The sequence below is a fragment of the Microchirus variegatus genome (genome assembly GCF_963457635.1).
Source record: "Microchirus variegatus genome assembly, chromosome: 13".
Classification (NCBI taxonomy): domain Eukaryota; kingdom Metazoa; phylum Chordata; class Actinopteri; order Pleuronectiformes; family Soleidae; genus Microchirus; species Microchirus variegatus.
Genome location: NC_139814.1, coordinates 21,869,981 through 21,885,742, shown reverse-complemented (window position 1 = coordinate 21,885,742; position 15,762 = coordinate 21,869,981). Strand labels below are relative to the sequence as shown.

General features: G+C 41.7%; 1 protein-coding gene across 1 annotated transcript in view; it reads left to right on the top strand.

Annotated features, from left to right (window-relative positions):
* The window catches only part of pvrl2l (PVR cell adhesion molecule related 2 like), a gene marked incomplete at both ends in the record, with an annotated part of 234,184 nt that overhangs the window by 174,140 nt on the left and 44,282 nt on the right, over positions 1–15,762 (top strand). Inside the window, 3 exons of the mRNA XM_083899885.1 lie at positions 7,415–7,708; positions 13,739–13,856; positions 15,113–15,261. Of these exons, the coding sequence (XP_083756011.1) occupies positions 7,415–7,708; positions 13,739–13,856; positions 15,113–15,261 (561 nt within the window). The remainder of the gene's footprint in view (positions 1–7,414; positions 7,709–13,738; positions 13,857–15,112; positions 15,262–15,762) is intronic.

The window sequence follows — 15,762 nt, the reverse complement described above, 5'->3', positions numbered from 1 at the left end:
GCACTCCCTCACTTGTTAGAAAATGAGTGATTAATATTTTATGACCGTTACCCTGGATGAATAAAAGTTAAGCGCTCCCTCACTTGTTATTTGCGCTCCCTTACTTGTTCTTAGCGCTCCCTCACTTGTTCTTAGTGCTCCCTCACTTGTTCTTAGCGCTCCCTCACTTGTTATTTGTGCTCCCTTACTTGTTCTTAGCGCTCCCTCACTTGTTCTTAGCACTCCCTTGCTTGTTCTTAGCGCTCCCTCACTTGTTATATGTGCTCCCTTACTTGTTCTTAGCACTCCCTCACTTGTTCTTAGCGCTCCCTCACTTGTTCTTAGCGCTCCCTCACTTGTTCTTAGCGATCCCTCACTTGTTCTTAGCGCTCCCTCACTTATTTGTGCTCCCTTACTTGTTCTTAGCGCTCCCTCACTTGTTCTTAGCACTCCCTTGCTTGTTCTTAGCGCTCCCTCACTTGTTCTTTGCACTCCCTCACTTGTTAGAAAATGAGTGATTAATATTTGATGACCGTTACCCTGGATGAATAAAAGTTACATTTAAGGTTAAACCAGAAATGGTTCTCAGCAACTTTTAGTTTCCAGCACAAATGAGACACATCACAGCTACTACATGTTCAGTGCATCGCTAACAAACAGAGTTAAAATGCGTACAGAGTCTGCATATTTGCATGTTTATACAGATGACAGTGCAGCTAATAAGGCAGAGGAGGTTGCATTTCCACTCAAATGGGAGCTTTCCATCAATAAAATTGCAATCTAATGCAGCAGCAGCAGCAGCACAAATTGGTGAATTGGCTGGAAAAAAAAGTCAGGCTTTGCTTATTTAAATTTGCTTTCAGAGGCAACTCCATCCCGGGGTTTAGATAATTTAAAATAATCAGTTTTTTTTTTGTTTGCTTTGGAAGTCAAATTTATGCCTTTTTTGTTTTCGGCACTTAACTCTAAAAATGCTAAATTACGTTTCAAACAGCCAATAATACGTTGTCAAAACAAAACATGCGGCGGAATAATAGCTTTATAAACAATTCCTGTGTACTTTGAATATTAATTCCCTGTTAACAGCTGAGCAGAAGCAGAGAGGCAAACAAATGTTTGATTTTTTTTCTTGTGTGTGTTTTCAGGAAAAATTAAGCAGCAGCAGCAGCATTGTGTCTGTCTGAGACTCTGTTTTATTAAAACCTGGGCAACTGGTGAGACACAAATTCAAAATTTAACAAGATCCAGAAGCCTCTATTGATCTTTGGCTAATGGATGCAGCGACGTGGAAAATAAATTAAAAAAAGTGCAGGACTTGGCTGCCGTCATCAGGTTGTAGCAGTGAATCAATCCGTTTAGAAATGAAAGTAGGAGGACGAAATGATGATTGTACCCAAATCCATCTGCTCTGCAGTTTCCAGATTTGTAGCTGCTGATTTAATTTGTTTCCATTTAGTGCTCATAGTGAAATCTGAAGAGGAGTCACGTCGTACAGGTGTTCACAAAGGGTTTGCCTTCTCTTTTCCATCCACACTTCTGGAGCCTGAATTCAAGGCATGCACAAAAATAACTCGAAGCAAAGTGTCAAAGATCGTTTTTAAAAAGCCTGGAGCCACAGCAACAGATTCCAAATAGTTTACTAAAAACAAAAAATTATCCCCCCAAAAAATGGAGCAATGTTTCTTCCCCTGGAGGCAAAGAGTATTTGCACCAAATTTGAACAAAATTGTTAAAAAAGAGAAATGAAAATGGTAAAAAGGAGTTTAAAACTGTCTGCAGCTCAGAAGATCATGGATTCCTTTTGCCTGGAGGTTTAGGATGTAGCACAGAGTCTCCTGTGGCTGTAGAGTCCAATCCATGAGCGGTAAACACGTCCACAGGTTATTGTTGCTGTCGCTTACTCAGTTGGAGTTGGGTTTAGGAGTCAGTCCACTGCCTGTTGTCACTGGGCTCAGTGCTAGGCGGCATCTTCCCAGTTGGCAGGGTTGATTTTTTGAAGGACTTGATATCTTTATAGCAAAGCTGAGGTTGACCAGTCGGTCTTTTGCCAGATCCCAGCTCTGAATAAAGGATGTCCTTCGGGGTTCTTCCATCATCCACCCCCCCCATGCCGACAGCGCCGCTTTAGGAGACAGAACATGCTTGGAAGCGTTGCTCTTGCTCGGACTGGTGCATGTGATATTCTGTCCTTCCAGGTGATGCCCGGTGTGTGCCTCAGGGAGCACAGATGGAAGCGATGTCACAGTAAAAACAAGTTTTATATGTGCTTTCCGCTTATCCCTCTCCAAAATAGAAAAACTTATGAAATGTAATACAAGTTAAATGTATAAAAAATATAAAGGTTTGAAATGTTAAATGTTAAAAAAAAGTCCAGAGCATGAGAGCTAGTGAGAACAATGCAGATCCACAGTGTGCTGAGCTTAAAGGAGCAGCTGTATGAGATGCATTCAAGGACCCTCATAAATAGCAATACGTTGCACTAACAAATGTTTATTTTTCTTAAAATTTTGTTGTTCAAGAAAAAAGGAAATAAAAAAAATAGTCCAGAGCATGAGAGCTAGTGAGAACAATGCAGATCCACAGATTGTTGAGTTTAAACGAGCAGCTATATGAGATGCATTCAAGGACCCTCATAAATAGCAATACGTTGCACTAAACAAATGTTTATTTTTCATGAAATTGTGTTGTTCAAGAAAAAAGGAAAACAAAAAAATTGTCCAGAGCATGAGAGCTAGTGAGAACAATGCAGATCTACAGTGTGTTAAGCTTAAAGGAGCAGCTATACAGGATGCATTCCATGACCCTCAGAAATATCAATACATTACACTTAACAAATGTTTGCTGCTGCCACCTTGAGGTAATATATGCATTATTAATTAGGTAGTTATTAGCTAGCTTATTAGCTTATTAGACTTGTTTCATTTCCAGTTTTTTGTTTTCTTGGGAATTGGTCTTTAAAAAGCCAGTTTTTTTTGGGAAAGACAGAATGTGTATCCATTCTCAGTGATGCAGAGGGTCAGGACTGGACTTTCACACAGACTCCGTGACGTTGTCAGATGTCAGCTGTTCTGTGTGAAAGCCACCGTCGCTAGGCAACAGCGGCGTCACGCTCCGTTACAAAAATTCCCCCCCGAATTTGGCAAGATCGGCCCCCAAACTGGAGCTTGTCCAGCCGCTGACGTGTAAGTGCTGCCCTGGTGAAAATAATAAAAGACTGTGTCGGAAGAGTCGCAGTTCAAGTTTGGAGAGAACATCTGCCTCGCTAAAGACCCCGGAGAATCTTTAGCGAGGACAGGGACAGTTTCACAGCAAATGTCTTTCTAAAGTTTTGGTAAGCAAATGGCCTGTAATGGGAATTTGGATTAGATAGAGTGAGAATAGATCCTTATATCACTTCTTAGTTCCTTTGTTTTCATTTAATGTAAGCATTTCCTCTGTCATGTTGTCACTCACCGTTTTGCAGAGTTTAGGGAGCGGATGTGACCCGCGGTGCAGGGGGTTCATTCGGCACAGATAGAATCGCTTCCTGCTTACATTGTAATCACTCCGGCCTGATGTGAGTGAGTAGCAGCGAGCTGGAGTGGATGCGGCGTCACGAAGCACATCAAGGACGGACACTTCTGACTCGTTTAAGTCCACAGATCAATTCTGTCCTCTTTCTACTGCTCTGCTTTACTCTCCCTTCTCCTTCGTCTCCATTTGTGTTCCCCCCTTCGCTCTTTTATCTCCTCCAGGGTCTAAACTCTCTCTTTCTTTCTCTTGTCTCTCCGTGTCGATTTGTGCTTTGTGTTTCATCTTTTGTCCTGGGATTGTATCCAGGTTTCACAGAGACTGCATTGTTGCATCTCGTTTTCTCATTTTTTTCGCCTGGAATCTGAATTTAAGATCAGCTTTGAAGTTGCTTAAAGTGACTCTATCGTATACGGCGTCCGCAAATAAACCCGTATGAATATAATGAGTTTAAATGTACACGGTGTGAATATATCAAAGAGTATAGAAATAGGTAGTGTTGCATCCGTCTGAAGTATTTTAGATGAAAATCTCAGTGCCATTACTTTTATCAGTGTCTTTTATTTATTTATGTCTGTGGAAAGAAGGTGTTTCTGTGTCATTTTATGGCGTTTTATCTCCACGAAGCATAATTGGCCTTGATTTAACACAAACTTTCACAATTACCTTGAAAAGTTTTATTTACTTTTGAATTTAAAAGTAGTAATGAGTCTGTTAGCTACACATTGACTCTGTTTTTCGTTGTTTTTCGTGTCTGTGGAGACATTGCCGCGCTGCGCACAGAATCATTTGTTTTACGTGACAACGGACGGAGGGAAGGTGGACGCCCAAGTTAAATCTGTAAAGTTTATAAAGGTTTAAATTGTTAAATGTAAAAAAAAGTCCAGAGCAGAGCATGAGAGCTAGTGAGAACAATGCAGTGTGTTGAAATTCAACGAGCAGCTAGATAAGATGCCTTCAAGGACCCTCAGAAATATCAACATGTTACAATAAACAAATGTTTTTGTTGTCAAGAAAAAAGGAAAAACAAAAAAAAGAGCGGAGCATGAGCGCTAGTGAGAGCAATGCAGTGTGTTGAGCAGAAAGGAGCAGCTATGCGAGATGCATTCAAGAACCATCAGAAATATCAATACACCACACTAAACAAATATATGCTGCTGTTTTTGAAGTTTTCGATCGTCACTGCTGAGAAATCATCACACACAAAAAAAAAATACCTGTCCATGTTTTTGGACCCTGGTTGAACTTGAAATGTGCATTCATGGCTTCGTCCAAGAGCAAAATATTGATTGGTGAATTGATTTTGTTTTTAAAGTTCACCCATTTTGCCGCCATGATGGAAACATAGACTTTCCCAAAATGAAAAAACATAAAAAAAAAAAAAAGGTTCAGAAATGCACCCAGCATCTTTTGGTTTGTTCTGTTGCCTGGTAACAGCTGTCAAAATAAAGCACACTGCAAAAACAGTGGGTATTAAATTATACAAAAGGAAAAACGTCAAAACTGTCACTTGACGAACAGAAAATAATGGAATTCGCTGACATTTCCAGATTGATTGATGGTGTCAGAGGTTGGTGCGGACATTTACACGGAACATTGACACTTTATATAACGCGTCCTGTTTGATTTAACAGAGCTAATGTGACGGCGCCGGCAGAGCGACATTTTGTATTAAAGACGTGGAACTATGGTGTTTTTTCTTAAGTTGATGTATTACCTGTGAAAATACTGAGGTAATGAAGTTAATCGGTTGGTTTATGAAGACTTTATTATCACAGAGTTGATGACAAAGCACATTTTCTTCCATCCACAGTAAAAATAATGCTTCAGGAGTGTGTCTTAATGTAGATTAAAGTGTCCAATTATTTGAAACTTCTCTTTTTTTAATGTCCACAAAAAGCAAAGTCTCTCAGGATCCTGAGGTAAAGGAAGAAAATGTGTAGACACTAAAAGTTTTCTGAAGTTATATTATTGTTTAATCTGTTCTTATTTAGCAGTTAACAAGCTGTAATATCACAATTTTTAAAGTTATATCTTGACAAACTGCTGCTGCTTCAGAAACGATTCGTTAGATGAACCAATCTTTGTTTTATTCATGAATATTTATTCAAATCGGTTTGCTTACATTTTGAGCAAAGATATGAAAAATGTATGTTTGTTTTACCACAACATGAACATATTTATCATCTTCATCTGTCAGGATACACAACATGGGTTTGTGTTAGTGATTCTGCAGAAGTAAAATGTGCGTTTAATGGATTATTCCGAGGGATTTAGAAACAAAAAATGTTCCCATGTCTCAAAGTTTTGACTCGCAATTGGTGCTTTTCCACTACCCAGTTCCAGCACAGTGTGACGCGACTCGGCACGTTTTCTTTTGCTTTTCCATTAGCGATAGTACATGCTACTTCTTTTTAGTACTCCTCCCACGTTGAGGCGGTACTATAGTAATGGAAAACCAGACCAAACCGTGTCGTGCTGTGCTGGCTAGTGGAAAAGCCATATCTGAGGAAACAAAGGGCCAATTCCAATTCCTATCTTAACCCTCAATCTCAACTCTTAATCTTAACTGGCCCTCAAAACCAAGTGTTGAGGGTTATTTTGTCACTTAGAAATGGGACACCCCTTAAATGCAGATACGTCTTCAGACTGTAGGGGGCAGAATAAGGCGAAAGCTGCGTCCAGTCTGTCAACTCCAAAAAAGAAGAAGAAGAAGAACACATTTACGTCAGGATTATTGATTACGATCCGTTTGTCAGTCAAGTTATTAGGTTGTCAGTTAGTTATAAGATGATACTCATACAAATACCACAACCACGGACATATTCAGCTGACAGTTACCACACACCACGGCTTATTGAAAAGTAAACCATAGCAAACCATCGCGTGTCCGCACCGGCCGACTATTGACAAAAGATCGTAAAATAAAAATAAATGTTACGCAACAATGACGTCAGTAATCCATAATATGGGCCTAAACTAAGATAATACAGTGGTTTTCATCATTTTTATATCTCTATTAACAAAGAAAATACTTCATTTGTAGCGTACTAGTTTCGCTGCTTTCCGCACCATCTTTGTTATGGCAAAAACACGCAATGCATTCTGGGTAGCCCTTGCTCCCACGGGTGGTCTCGGAAAATCTCAACATTGAGGGCGATACAGCCCTTAAACTTGGCCCTCAACTTAATTTTTCTGAGAATCGGGACGGCACTTGCACTAGAGCAGGGGTCACCAACCTTTTTGAGACAGAGAGCTACCTTAATGGTAAAAAATAATATGGAGGGCTACCATATAATATTTTTTTGTTTGTTTACCATTTAAATGATTAATATTATGCATTCAACTGCATACACATTCATTCCAGTGCTTACTCCTAACGATTACCAGTTTTTATAAACAATATCAAAGATATTTTACTGAGTGATCATATGGATACATGCAAGTGAGGTGAAGTGAAGTTAGCCCGCGGGCACCGTATTGGCTGCCTGCGGGCTACCAGGTGCCCGCGGGCACCACGTTGGTGACCCCTGCACTAGAGGGAGTGCGCATTTTTGAGATTGAGGGTTAAGCAAGAATTTGGAATTCACCCAAAGGCTCGTATTACAATCTCAGAACTCTTTTACAGTTATATATAAGATTGTAAAGTTTTCTAACACCTTGACATTAACAAGTGTCTCTATCTGACTCTACCTTCTCCCTCTCTGACGCTCTGTTGTTGTTAAGCCCGGGGTCTCACCTGAGGGCTCCGGCCTCCCGCTTTCCTGAGTTTTCATTACAGCCACAGTCGGTGGCCAGAGTGCATGCACAAAAAATCCTCATGTTTGATGCCTTTTTCCCTCTCAACTGCCATTTTTTCCCTCTGCTGCCGTTTTCATCATCTCTGTCTTTCTTCTCTGCTCCCTCCCTCCCTCCCTCCCTGCAGCCAAGCCGAAGAACTCCGCCAAAGTGGTGACGGTCCAAGCCGGCGCCAAATCGGTGGTGGTGGCCCAGTGCGAGGCGGCAGACGGCAAACCGGCCGCGACCATCAAGTGGCTGGCGTCGGTCGGCGGCAACCACTCGACCAGCACCACCAACGGGCCGGACGGGACGGTGACGGTGCGCAGCGAGTATCGTCTGGTTCCCACGCCGACGGACAACGGCAGGGAGGTGACCTGCACGGTGGAGCAGCGGACGCAGGAGCAGCCGTGGGTTTATCCCGTCAAGCTTTCTGTAGAGTGTAAGTGACAACACACACACACACGCACACACACGTGCATGTGAATGATGTCTGTGTGTGAACAGTAAACGCTGTGTGGCACTGAGAGCAGGATTGTTTGTCACTATCACGCGTCGTGGATTGAAGCGATGACAGGAATGGATTTTGCTGCATCCAACGATGCTGATTTCCAATAACTTAAAGGTGCACAAGGACATCAGAGCAAAACAGATCATGACGTTTAACAGAATATTCTGCTCCTGGTCATGTGTCGTTTTTGTCAGGATGCACAGATGAGTCGCAGGAGATTTGTTTGGTTTCTATAATTTACTTAAAGTTTATGTGTATGTGTTTCAAAAATTCATGATTCATTTACTAAACATAAAACTCTTGGAAACGACTGTTTTTCCTGTTCAAAGTTACATTAGATTTGCAGAAATGTCAGTAGGAATATTCATATTTATATTTAACCCACATTCTTACATATGGCACCTCTAATTATAAAAAGCCAGAAAATTATGTTGTGATTAAGTGATTTTGTCCATTTTTCCACAATAACCTTCAATATCTGGCAGTTATTTACAGTTTTTTTTCTCCGATCGCACGAACTGTGGTGTAATTATGGTAATGCAAGTAAACTCAGTTAGAAAATCTTATCAGGATGTGTATTTGACTGAGGAGCATTTAAAACTGGCTCCTATCATGAACACGATGAACAATCGTTTTAAAGCAGCATTTATATACAGACTCTAGTGATGTTTGATGTTTGTTTGCTGATATCCTGTTGCTCAAAAGTCTCTGTTTTAAGCTTTAAGGTCAGAGTCTTTTGACCGGCAACACTTGACCTCAGGTCTGTGCCGGTGTTTTTATTCAAAATCTCTCGGAGTGACTTTTTATCCACCGACATCATTTGTTCGTTCCTGAGCCCGTTTCTCACAAATGCACACATCTACACTTCTGTGAGTTTACAGAAGAGAAACAGTGAGGAAAATAAATAACCGTGGACTGTAGTAAGAGCCAGACTAAACAGCCTAAGCCCAAACTTCCACAAGTGTCCTAAAAAAAAAAGTAAATGGTTCAAAATAAAAGTCAGCAAAAGGTTTCATCTTTTTTTGTCTCTAGGATGTTGTGCCCTCAGGAGTTTAGATGAAAGAAAAGAGCACTTCTGTTTGCACACAAACACACACACTGCTTTATTTTAATCCACTAAATTCCATTCTAATTTACACGGGATTAAAATATTACACCGGTTCGATGTGGATTTACAGAGATTTAGGCGTCGTCTCGACTGTGTGACCTCGCCGCTGCCGTTCAACCCTCCAAAGATGGAACAGATTGTTTTTGCTCGGTCACTTTTTTTTTTTTTTTCTGTAATCTGCACTATTTAGACGACACACACACACACACACACACACACACTGCCCATTTAGCTGTTACAAGCAGTGATGACGGTGAACAATTCATACACCCTCCTATCAAGCTGTCAAATTATCTTTTCCTAGCTTTAAAAATACACACAGTTTGTGTGTTTAAGTATAGAATCACTACACTGTGACTCTGTGTGTGTGTGTGTTTGTATACAGTGCCTGCACACACACATGTACCATATAATCCAAGACACACTGTAAAGCTCTCACTTGTGTGTACGTCTCTGTGCTACATTTGTATTTCCACGCTTGTGAGGACAGATTTTCTTTTGTTAACGGGTAAAAACTATATAATAGCTATATAATAATTGGCGATGGGCACGTCAACAACGTCAACGTTAAGGAATGACGAGTTTCCATAGCGACTGACTGGAAAAAGATGCGCGTGACGTCATTTACGTCGTTTACGTGACTCCCGATTGTTAAAATGAGTCTCTAAAGTGACGCTAAACTTTAAAAACAGAGCCACACATCAAAACGTGCTAATGGCGCTTAAGAAGCTAACGCAGCTAACGGTGCTAACTGGTAAACGGTGCCTGGACTCTGCATTAATTTTGAGACTTATTCTTACAATCGGGAGTCACGTAAAAATTACGTCACGCACGTCTTTTTCCAGTCAGTCGTCATGGAAACGCGTCATGCGTTAGCGCTAGCGCCGTTACCGTGCCCAGCACTCACTATGTGATAACTTACGACAAGATGTCATCTTCATACTATTGGTCAAAAATATGATGGATTTCAGGGATGAGATTCCAGGGATTTCAGTCGTGACTTCGGAATATAGCGCGTAGGCTACAAGTTACGCTTCGAAACAAACGTCCGCAACCGTCACATCCACCGATCTCTGTCATAAATCATAAATATCCAACACGTTTAATACTTAATACAAAGTGATGCGTCCGATGGCGTTAAAACCTCGTCTGCTAATCCCTCACACTACAGGTCGGATAATCTGCTCAACCCAGGCTAAAATCGCACACGCACAATTCGGGACTGGAAAATCTTGCCAATTTAGCATCTAAAGCGAGACTTTCACCTAAAATCAACCCACAAAGACAGCGAGTGAGCGCACACACACATGTACACACACACTCACGCTGTGTGTGTTAGTTTAGCGATGGTGTGAGGGGTCACGTCTACTGTCTGCTGTGTAAATCAGATCAGCTTTTATAGGTCAGTACTCTCTAGGAAGAACACACACACGCACGCACACACACACACACACACACCCCCACACACACATACACACATACATAAGCTCTCGCAGCACATGCTCTGTCCTGCTGTTTGTCGCTCACTGCCTCGACGCCCTGCGATTCCACACACACACACACACACACACACACACACACACACACACACACACACACACACACACACACGCACACAAACCGCTGCTTCTCCTCTTTTTCTCCAGTCTCTCCGTCTTTAAATTTTTAACATGAAAAACATGAAGGGAAGAAAAGCATCTGAGGTTTCCCGCTGACTTGTAAAATCCTACACACTCGACTTCACTCCGCACACACACACACACACACACACACACACACACACACACACACACACACACACACACACACACACACACACACACACACACACACACACACACACACACCACACACACACACACACACACACATCACTGTACTGTCTATACCGGACGAATCAAACGCGCTTTTTTGTGTCTCCGACATCAATCATCATCGTTTTTTTGTTGTTTAGCAGACGAGACATTTTCGACATAGTGGAGCCAATCGTTGAACATGACACAGATGTGTGGAGGCGGTCGGCTTTCAGAAAATGTCCCCCCCCCCCGCTGATCTGAGACCTGTGACACCTTCGGCCAATTAGAGACCAAGTCAACAAGGTTTTGACGGTGGTCGGCAGTGACTTGGAGCAGCAGTGAAACAGCTGAAGTTTCTTCAAACTCTCGTTCTTCATCCACGCGTCCATAAAAACGTACATTATCTGCACTGAGAAATATAAACCCACGCATACCGTATATAACTCGATATAGACTCACCCAGGACTCAAACCGTCATCCTTTCTCGCTGCAAGGCACCCAGGGCTTCTGTTGTTAAACACAGCATATGATGGGGAACAAAAAGAGCTCGACACGTTGAATTAACGGCTGCTGTCAGACACGAGGTTCTCCGAAGGTTGTCCATAGGGGCCGAGTGCGAGAGCGCAAATGTTTCCTGATTATTTTTAGTAGCTTCTTCGTCAAATGTTGGGTGAAAATGTAGTGAGCATTTAAAGTATTATATCACCTCACCAGGATTCTCCTCAACGTCCCCACTGTGCTGTGAACACAAAACTGGACGTGCCTTTAATTATTTAACCTTTATTTACATAAATATACATAAATAGGAGGGACACACTCAGAGAAGACTGGATATTTGGCTGAAGTAGTACACAGTAAGTACACATATAAAAGGATAGAAGGTCACCATCATCAATCAAAGGCTAAGAAGAAGGTTGCCAATACGAGAAGTTTTCCGAGCTCTGAGGGGATTTTATTTTGATCGCAGAAGCCAGTTTTTTGGATTTGTGTGTGCTCTGAGTTAAACGTCTCTGGAGGACACGTCTTAAAGCGGACCTAGAGTGGTCCTGTTGCACATATATGTTAGTTATGGATGTCTACTTACATACATTAACTTGTTTTTATGGTCAAAAACCTCCTAGTTGCTGTAAATGAGCCGATAGAAATCCTCTTTTCTGATGCTCTTCCTGAGCCGCAATATTTCAGACTCAACTTTCACTCCCAGAAGACAGTGTCTTGTGATTGGCCAGTGCTATTCAGCACGCCAGCTCTCAGAAGCGCAGCTCCCCCCTCTGGAACGGTGGATGCACTGCTACTCATTATCAAAACATTGTTTTAACAGTGTTTAAAAATAGCTTTGTCACAACTCCCCGCCACAGTACTTTTTATGACTTTGACCCGGAGTCAGAAGACACTGTTGCTCGTGAAACACCTCCACAACGGACGTTCTTCTTCTTCTGCGGTTCAATGTACGCAACGGGATGTGCGCAGACTAGTGCCCGGAGCAGGAGGATCTGCTGTTCAGGAGAACCGCTGTTTACGTAACTGGACCGGGTTTTTTCAGAGATCTCGCTGAGCCGACATTACAATAAAACACAGTGTTCTGAGCAGTGGCTGAACTGTTTGTTTTGAACCTTCAGGGCTTCTTAAACGAGTTAATGATGCAGATACACACTAAAAAACAGCGTTAATTGGAACTTCCGGTCTAGGTCCGATTTAAAAACGATGTTCTTCAACATTGAAGAGAACCAGTTAACCAGCCAGTGAGTCACCTGAGTGACCTGTCCACCAATGGTTCCAACGTAGCACTGTTGGTTCTCCAGTTGCTGTTTATTTGGAGGGGAGAACCATGATCATTAATATATTATTTTAACCAACTTTTAGTGAACAAATCACATTGCAGACGCGAAAACAGACGACACAATCCCAACTGACTACATTCATCTGTGAGGATTTCATAATCATAACTTTATCTAAAACAGTTTTTCAGTGTTTTACAGATTCTGCCTCCACTTATTTCTGGCTAAGTTTAAAAAAAAAAACAAAAAAAAAAACATTTAAGTGAGATTAACTCACTAAGCTTCACGTTCCCTCTGTGGCTCATTCCAAGCCGCAGGTACAGATTATACAAACGCTGCCTTATTTTTTACATTTTTTATTTTTTTCCCAGATTCAGTGTAGATGTTTAGAACAGAAAGCAAAACTAATTACTGGTATTTTTTCCCTCCAAATCAGACACTCGGAGGTAAAACTGATATAGAATCAGACCATGGTTTAACCCTTTAAGGTACGACTCAACCATTTGGTCGACCACACTTTAAATCACTATATCTCATTGAAAAATGCATCAAGCTGAACTCACTAACACTAAATCAATGTGACTTGTTCTGAATGTTGTACTTTATGAATTATGCAAACCAGGTTTATTATGAACAGACGTCTCAACCGTTTGGTAGAGGCCTGTATCTGAAATACTGTGGGGTCTAATTAAAAAAAAGTAAATGAAATAAAATAATAAAAAATGCAAAGAAATATTTTTTCCTTTGCTTTTTTCATGGTGCATACCTTAAAGGGTTAACCCTTTAACACCTAAGTATTTTTTTTGTGCATATTTTAGCCATTAAAGGGCCAGAATTTTTTTTTTTTTTCCAGACTAACTTTCAATATCTGGCAGTTAAATACAGTTTACAGCATGTTAAAACAGTGTATCAACAATTTGAAATTAAGAAAAACACTGTAGTTGTGCATGAACACCAGATTTTGCCTGTTAAAATTGAAATTTGAATTCTATAACACATATTTAAAAGTAACATTTAGTCTTTTTGTGTCCAAAAACAGAGAAAAAAATGGAAAATATATTCAGACATTTTTTCCAACTCTTCTTTTCCAACTTCTCAGCTTTCAAAAACCTTTTCCAATAGCTCAAAACGTCGCGTAATTACGGCGATGCAAAGCGCACCTATTGCTACCTGTGTTAGCTGAAATTGACACCAGCGCCCCCCTATGACCCTCATGTGGACGATAATGCGGTAAAAGATCAGTGAGTGAATGAGAATTTCTGTCTCATTTATCTTTCAGATCCTCCCTCCGTGTCAATAGAAGGCTACGACAACAACTGGTACGTCGGCCGCTCGGACGCCGAGCTCCTCTGCATGGCCAACGCCAACCCGGCGCCCACCACCGTCACCTGGACCGCGTAAGAATCTCACACACACCCTCCCATACCACCAGCATCACCACAACCATCCACATCTGAGAGGGTGACAGATTTTCTAATTATCACATTAAACACGACAGAAACTGCAATGATTCCTATTTAAAAAGACGCTTCTTTTCTTTTACATTTTTTTGATTCAAACATGAAAGCTCTACACATCTCAGCCTGATGGACAGATGGCATGCTGTGTTATGTGTGTGTGGTTTTTCCAGATGAATATTGAGCAGGGAGGCAGAGCGTCTGTTCACAAGTCTGCCATTTCTCTCTCTCAGATGAAATGGCGGTCTTTGAAAACCACAGTCGGGGTGTTTCTTCTTGTTTTACACTCAATCTTTATTGTTAAAGCGCCCATAGAGAGGTCCTATCACATATATGTGAGTTATGGAGGTTTATTTACATACATTAAAGGTGCATTATGTAATAAATCTAAAGCAACTGGCCATAAAATCCTCCTAATATGTCACAGAGACTCAGGAATAATGTTCATATAACAAACTGAACTCACCAACAACAACAGTACAGACAAAATATTTGCATTAAAAAAAGTATTTTGCAGATCATGTTTTGGCATGTGGCGCCACCTACCGCCGTCTACCAATCATTGCAGTCAGTAGAGTCTCAGCTGCCGAGCAACCACGGGTTGCCAGTTACGTCAGAAATCAAAATCCTAAAAGATCAGCGGTATTTTGAATTTGAATGTAGTAACCGTTTTTGGCCACATTCTTACATATGGCGCCTTTAACTTGTTTGTATGGTCAAAAACTCCTAGTTGCTGGAAACGAGCCGATAGAAATCTCTCCTCACTGAAGCTCTCGGCAGTCGCGCTCTCAGAAGCGCAGCTCCCCCATTCTGGAATGGTGGATGCACTGCTACTGTTTAAAAATAGCTTTGTCACGACTCCCAGCCGCAGACCCTTTTTATGACGTCGGACCCAGAGTCAGAAGACACTGTCGCTTGTGAAACACCTCCACAACGGACGTTATTCTTCTTCTGCGGTTCAATGTACGCGACCGGATGTGAGATTTTGCAGAGCCCGAGATTACAATACACAGCGTTCTCAGCTTCATAAACGAGGTAATGACGCAGATACACACCGAAAGAAAATCAGCGTTAATTGGAACTTCCGGTCTGGGTCCGCTTTGCTCACACTTATAGATTTATCTCTTTGATCCCCCCCCCCCCCCCTCACGTCACTGCCTTCTCGCCTTCTCATGTCCTCCCTCTGACCCCTCCAGGGCGTCGGGTTCGTTGCCCGACACGGTGGTGGTGGACGGCAACAAGCTGACGGTGCGGAAAGTGGACGACGCCGTCAACACCACCTTCATCTGCGAGGTCAAGAACAAGCACGGGGCGAGCAGGCACCAGATCACCACCATCGTCATCGGTGAGTCGCCGTTAAACTGCCGCAGCGCGAGCACACGCACGCACGTGCACACACACACACACACACGCACGCGCGTGAGCATCTGCCTCCGAGCTCACACTGATGATTCAGAAGAACATCCCATCAAACACAGTGGGACTGTTTTCCTCAAACAGCATGCGGTGACTTTCCACACACACACAAAAAGTCAATGAATCACACCGGTTAGCTGATACTTAGCACGTCACACTGTGACCAGGTGTGTGTGTGTTGACACAAACCTCACACACGCATCTATACTTCTACACTGACATTAAACCATCTAAAATAAAGCATTTACTTGAACAAAATTCAAATCTTTCCCTTAAATATGACCCCAGTTGTTCAGAAACGAGGTTCTACCTCATTGAGGACCAGGTTTTGGTCTCTATGAGGACAACTGGTCTTGACAAATGTCTATTTTCTTTTTTTCAATGTATTTTTTTTTTTTATATATATATAATAAAAATATATATAATAAAA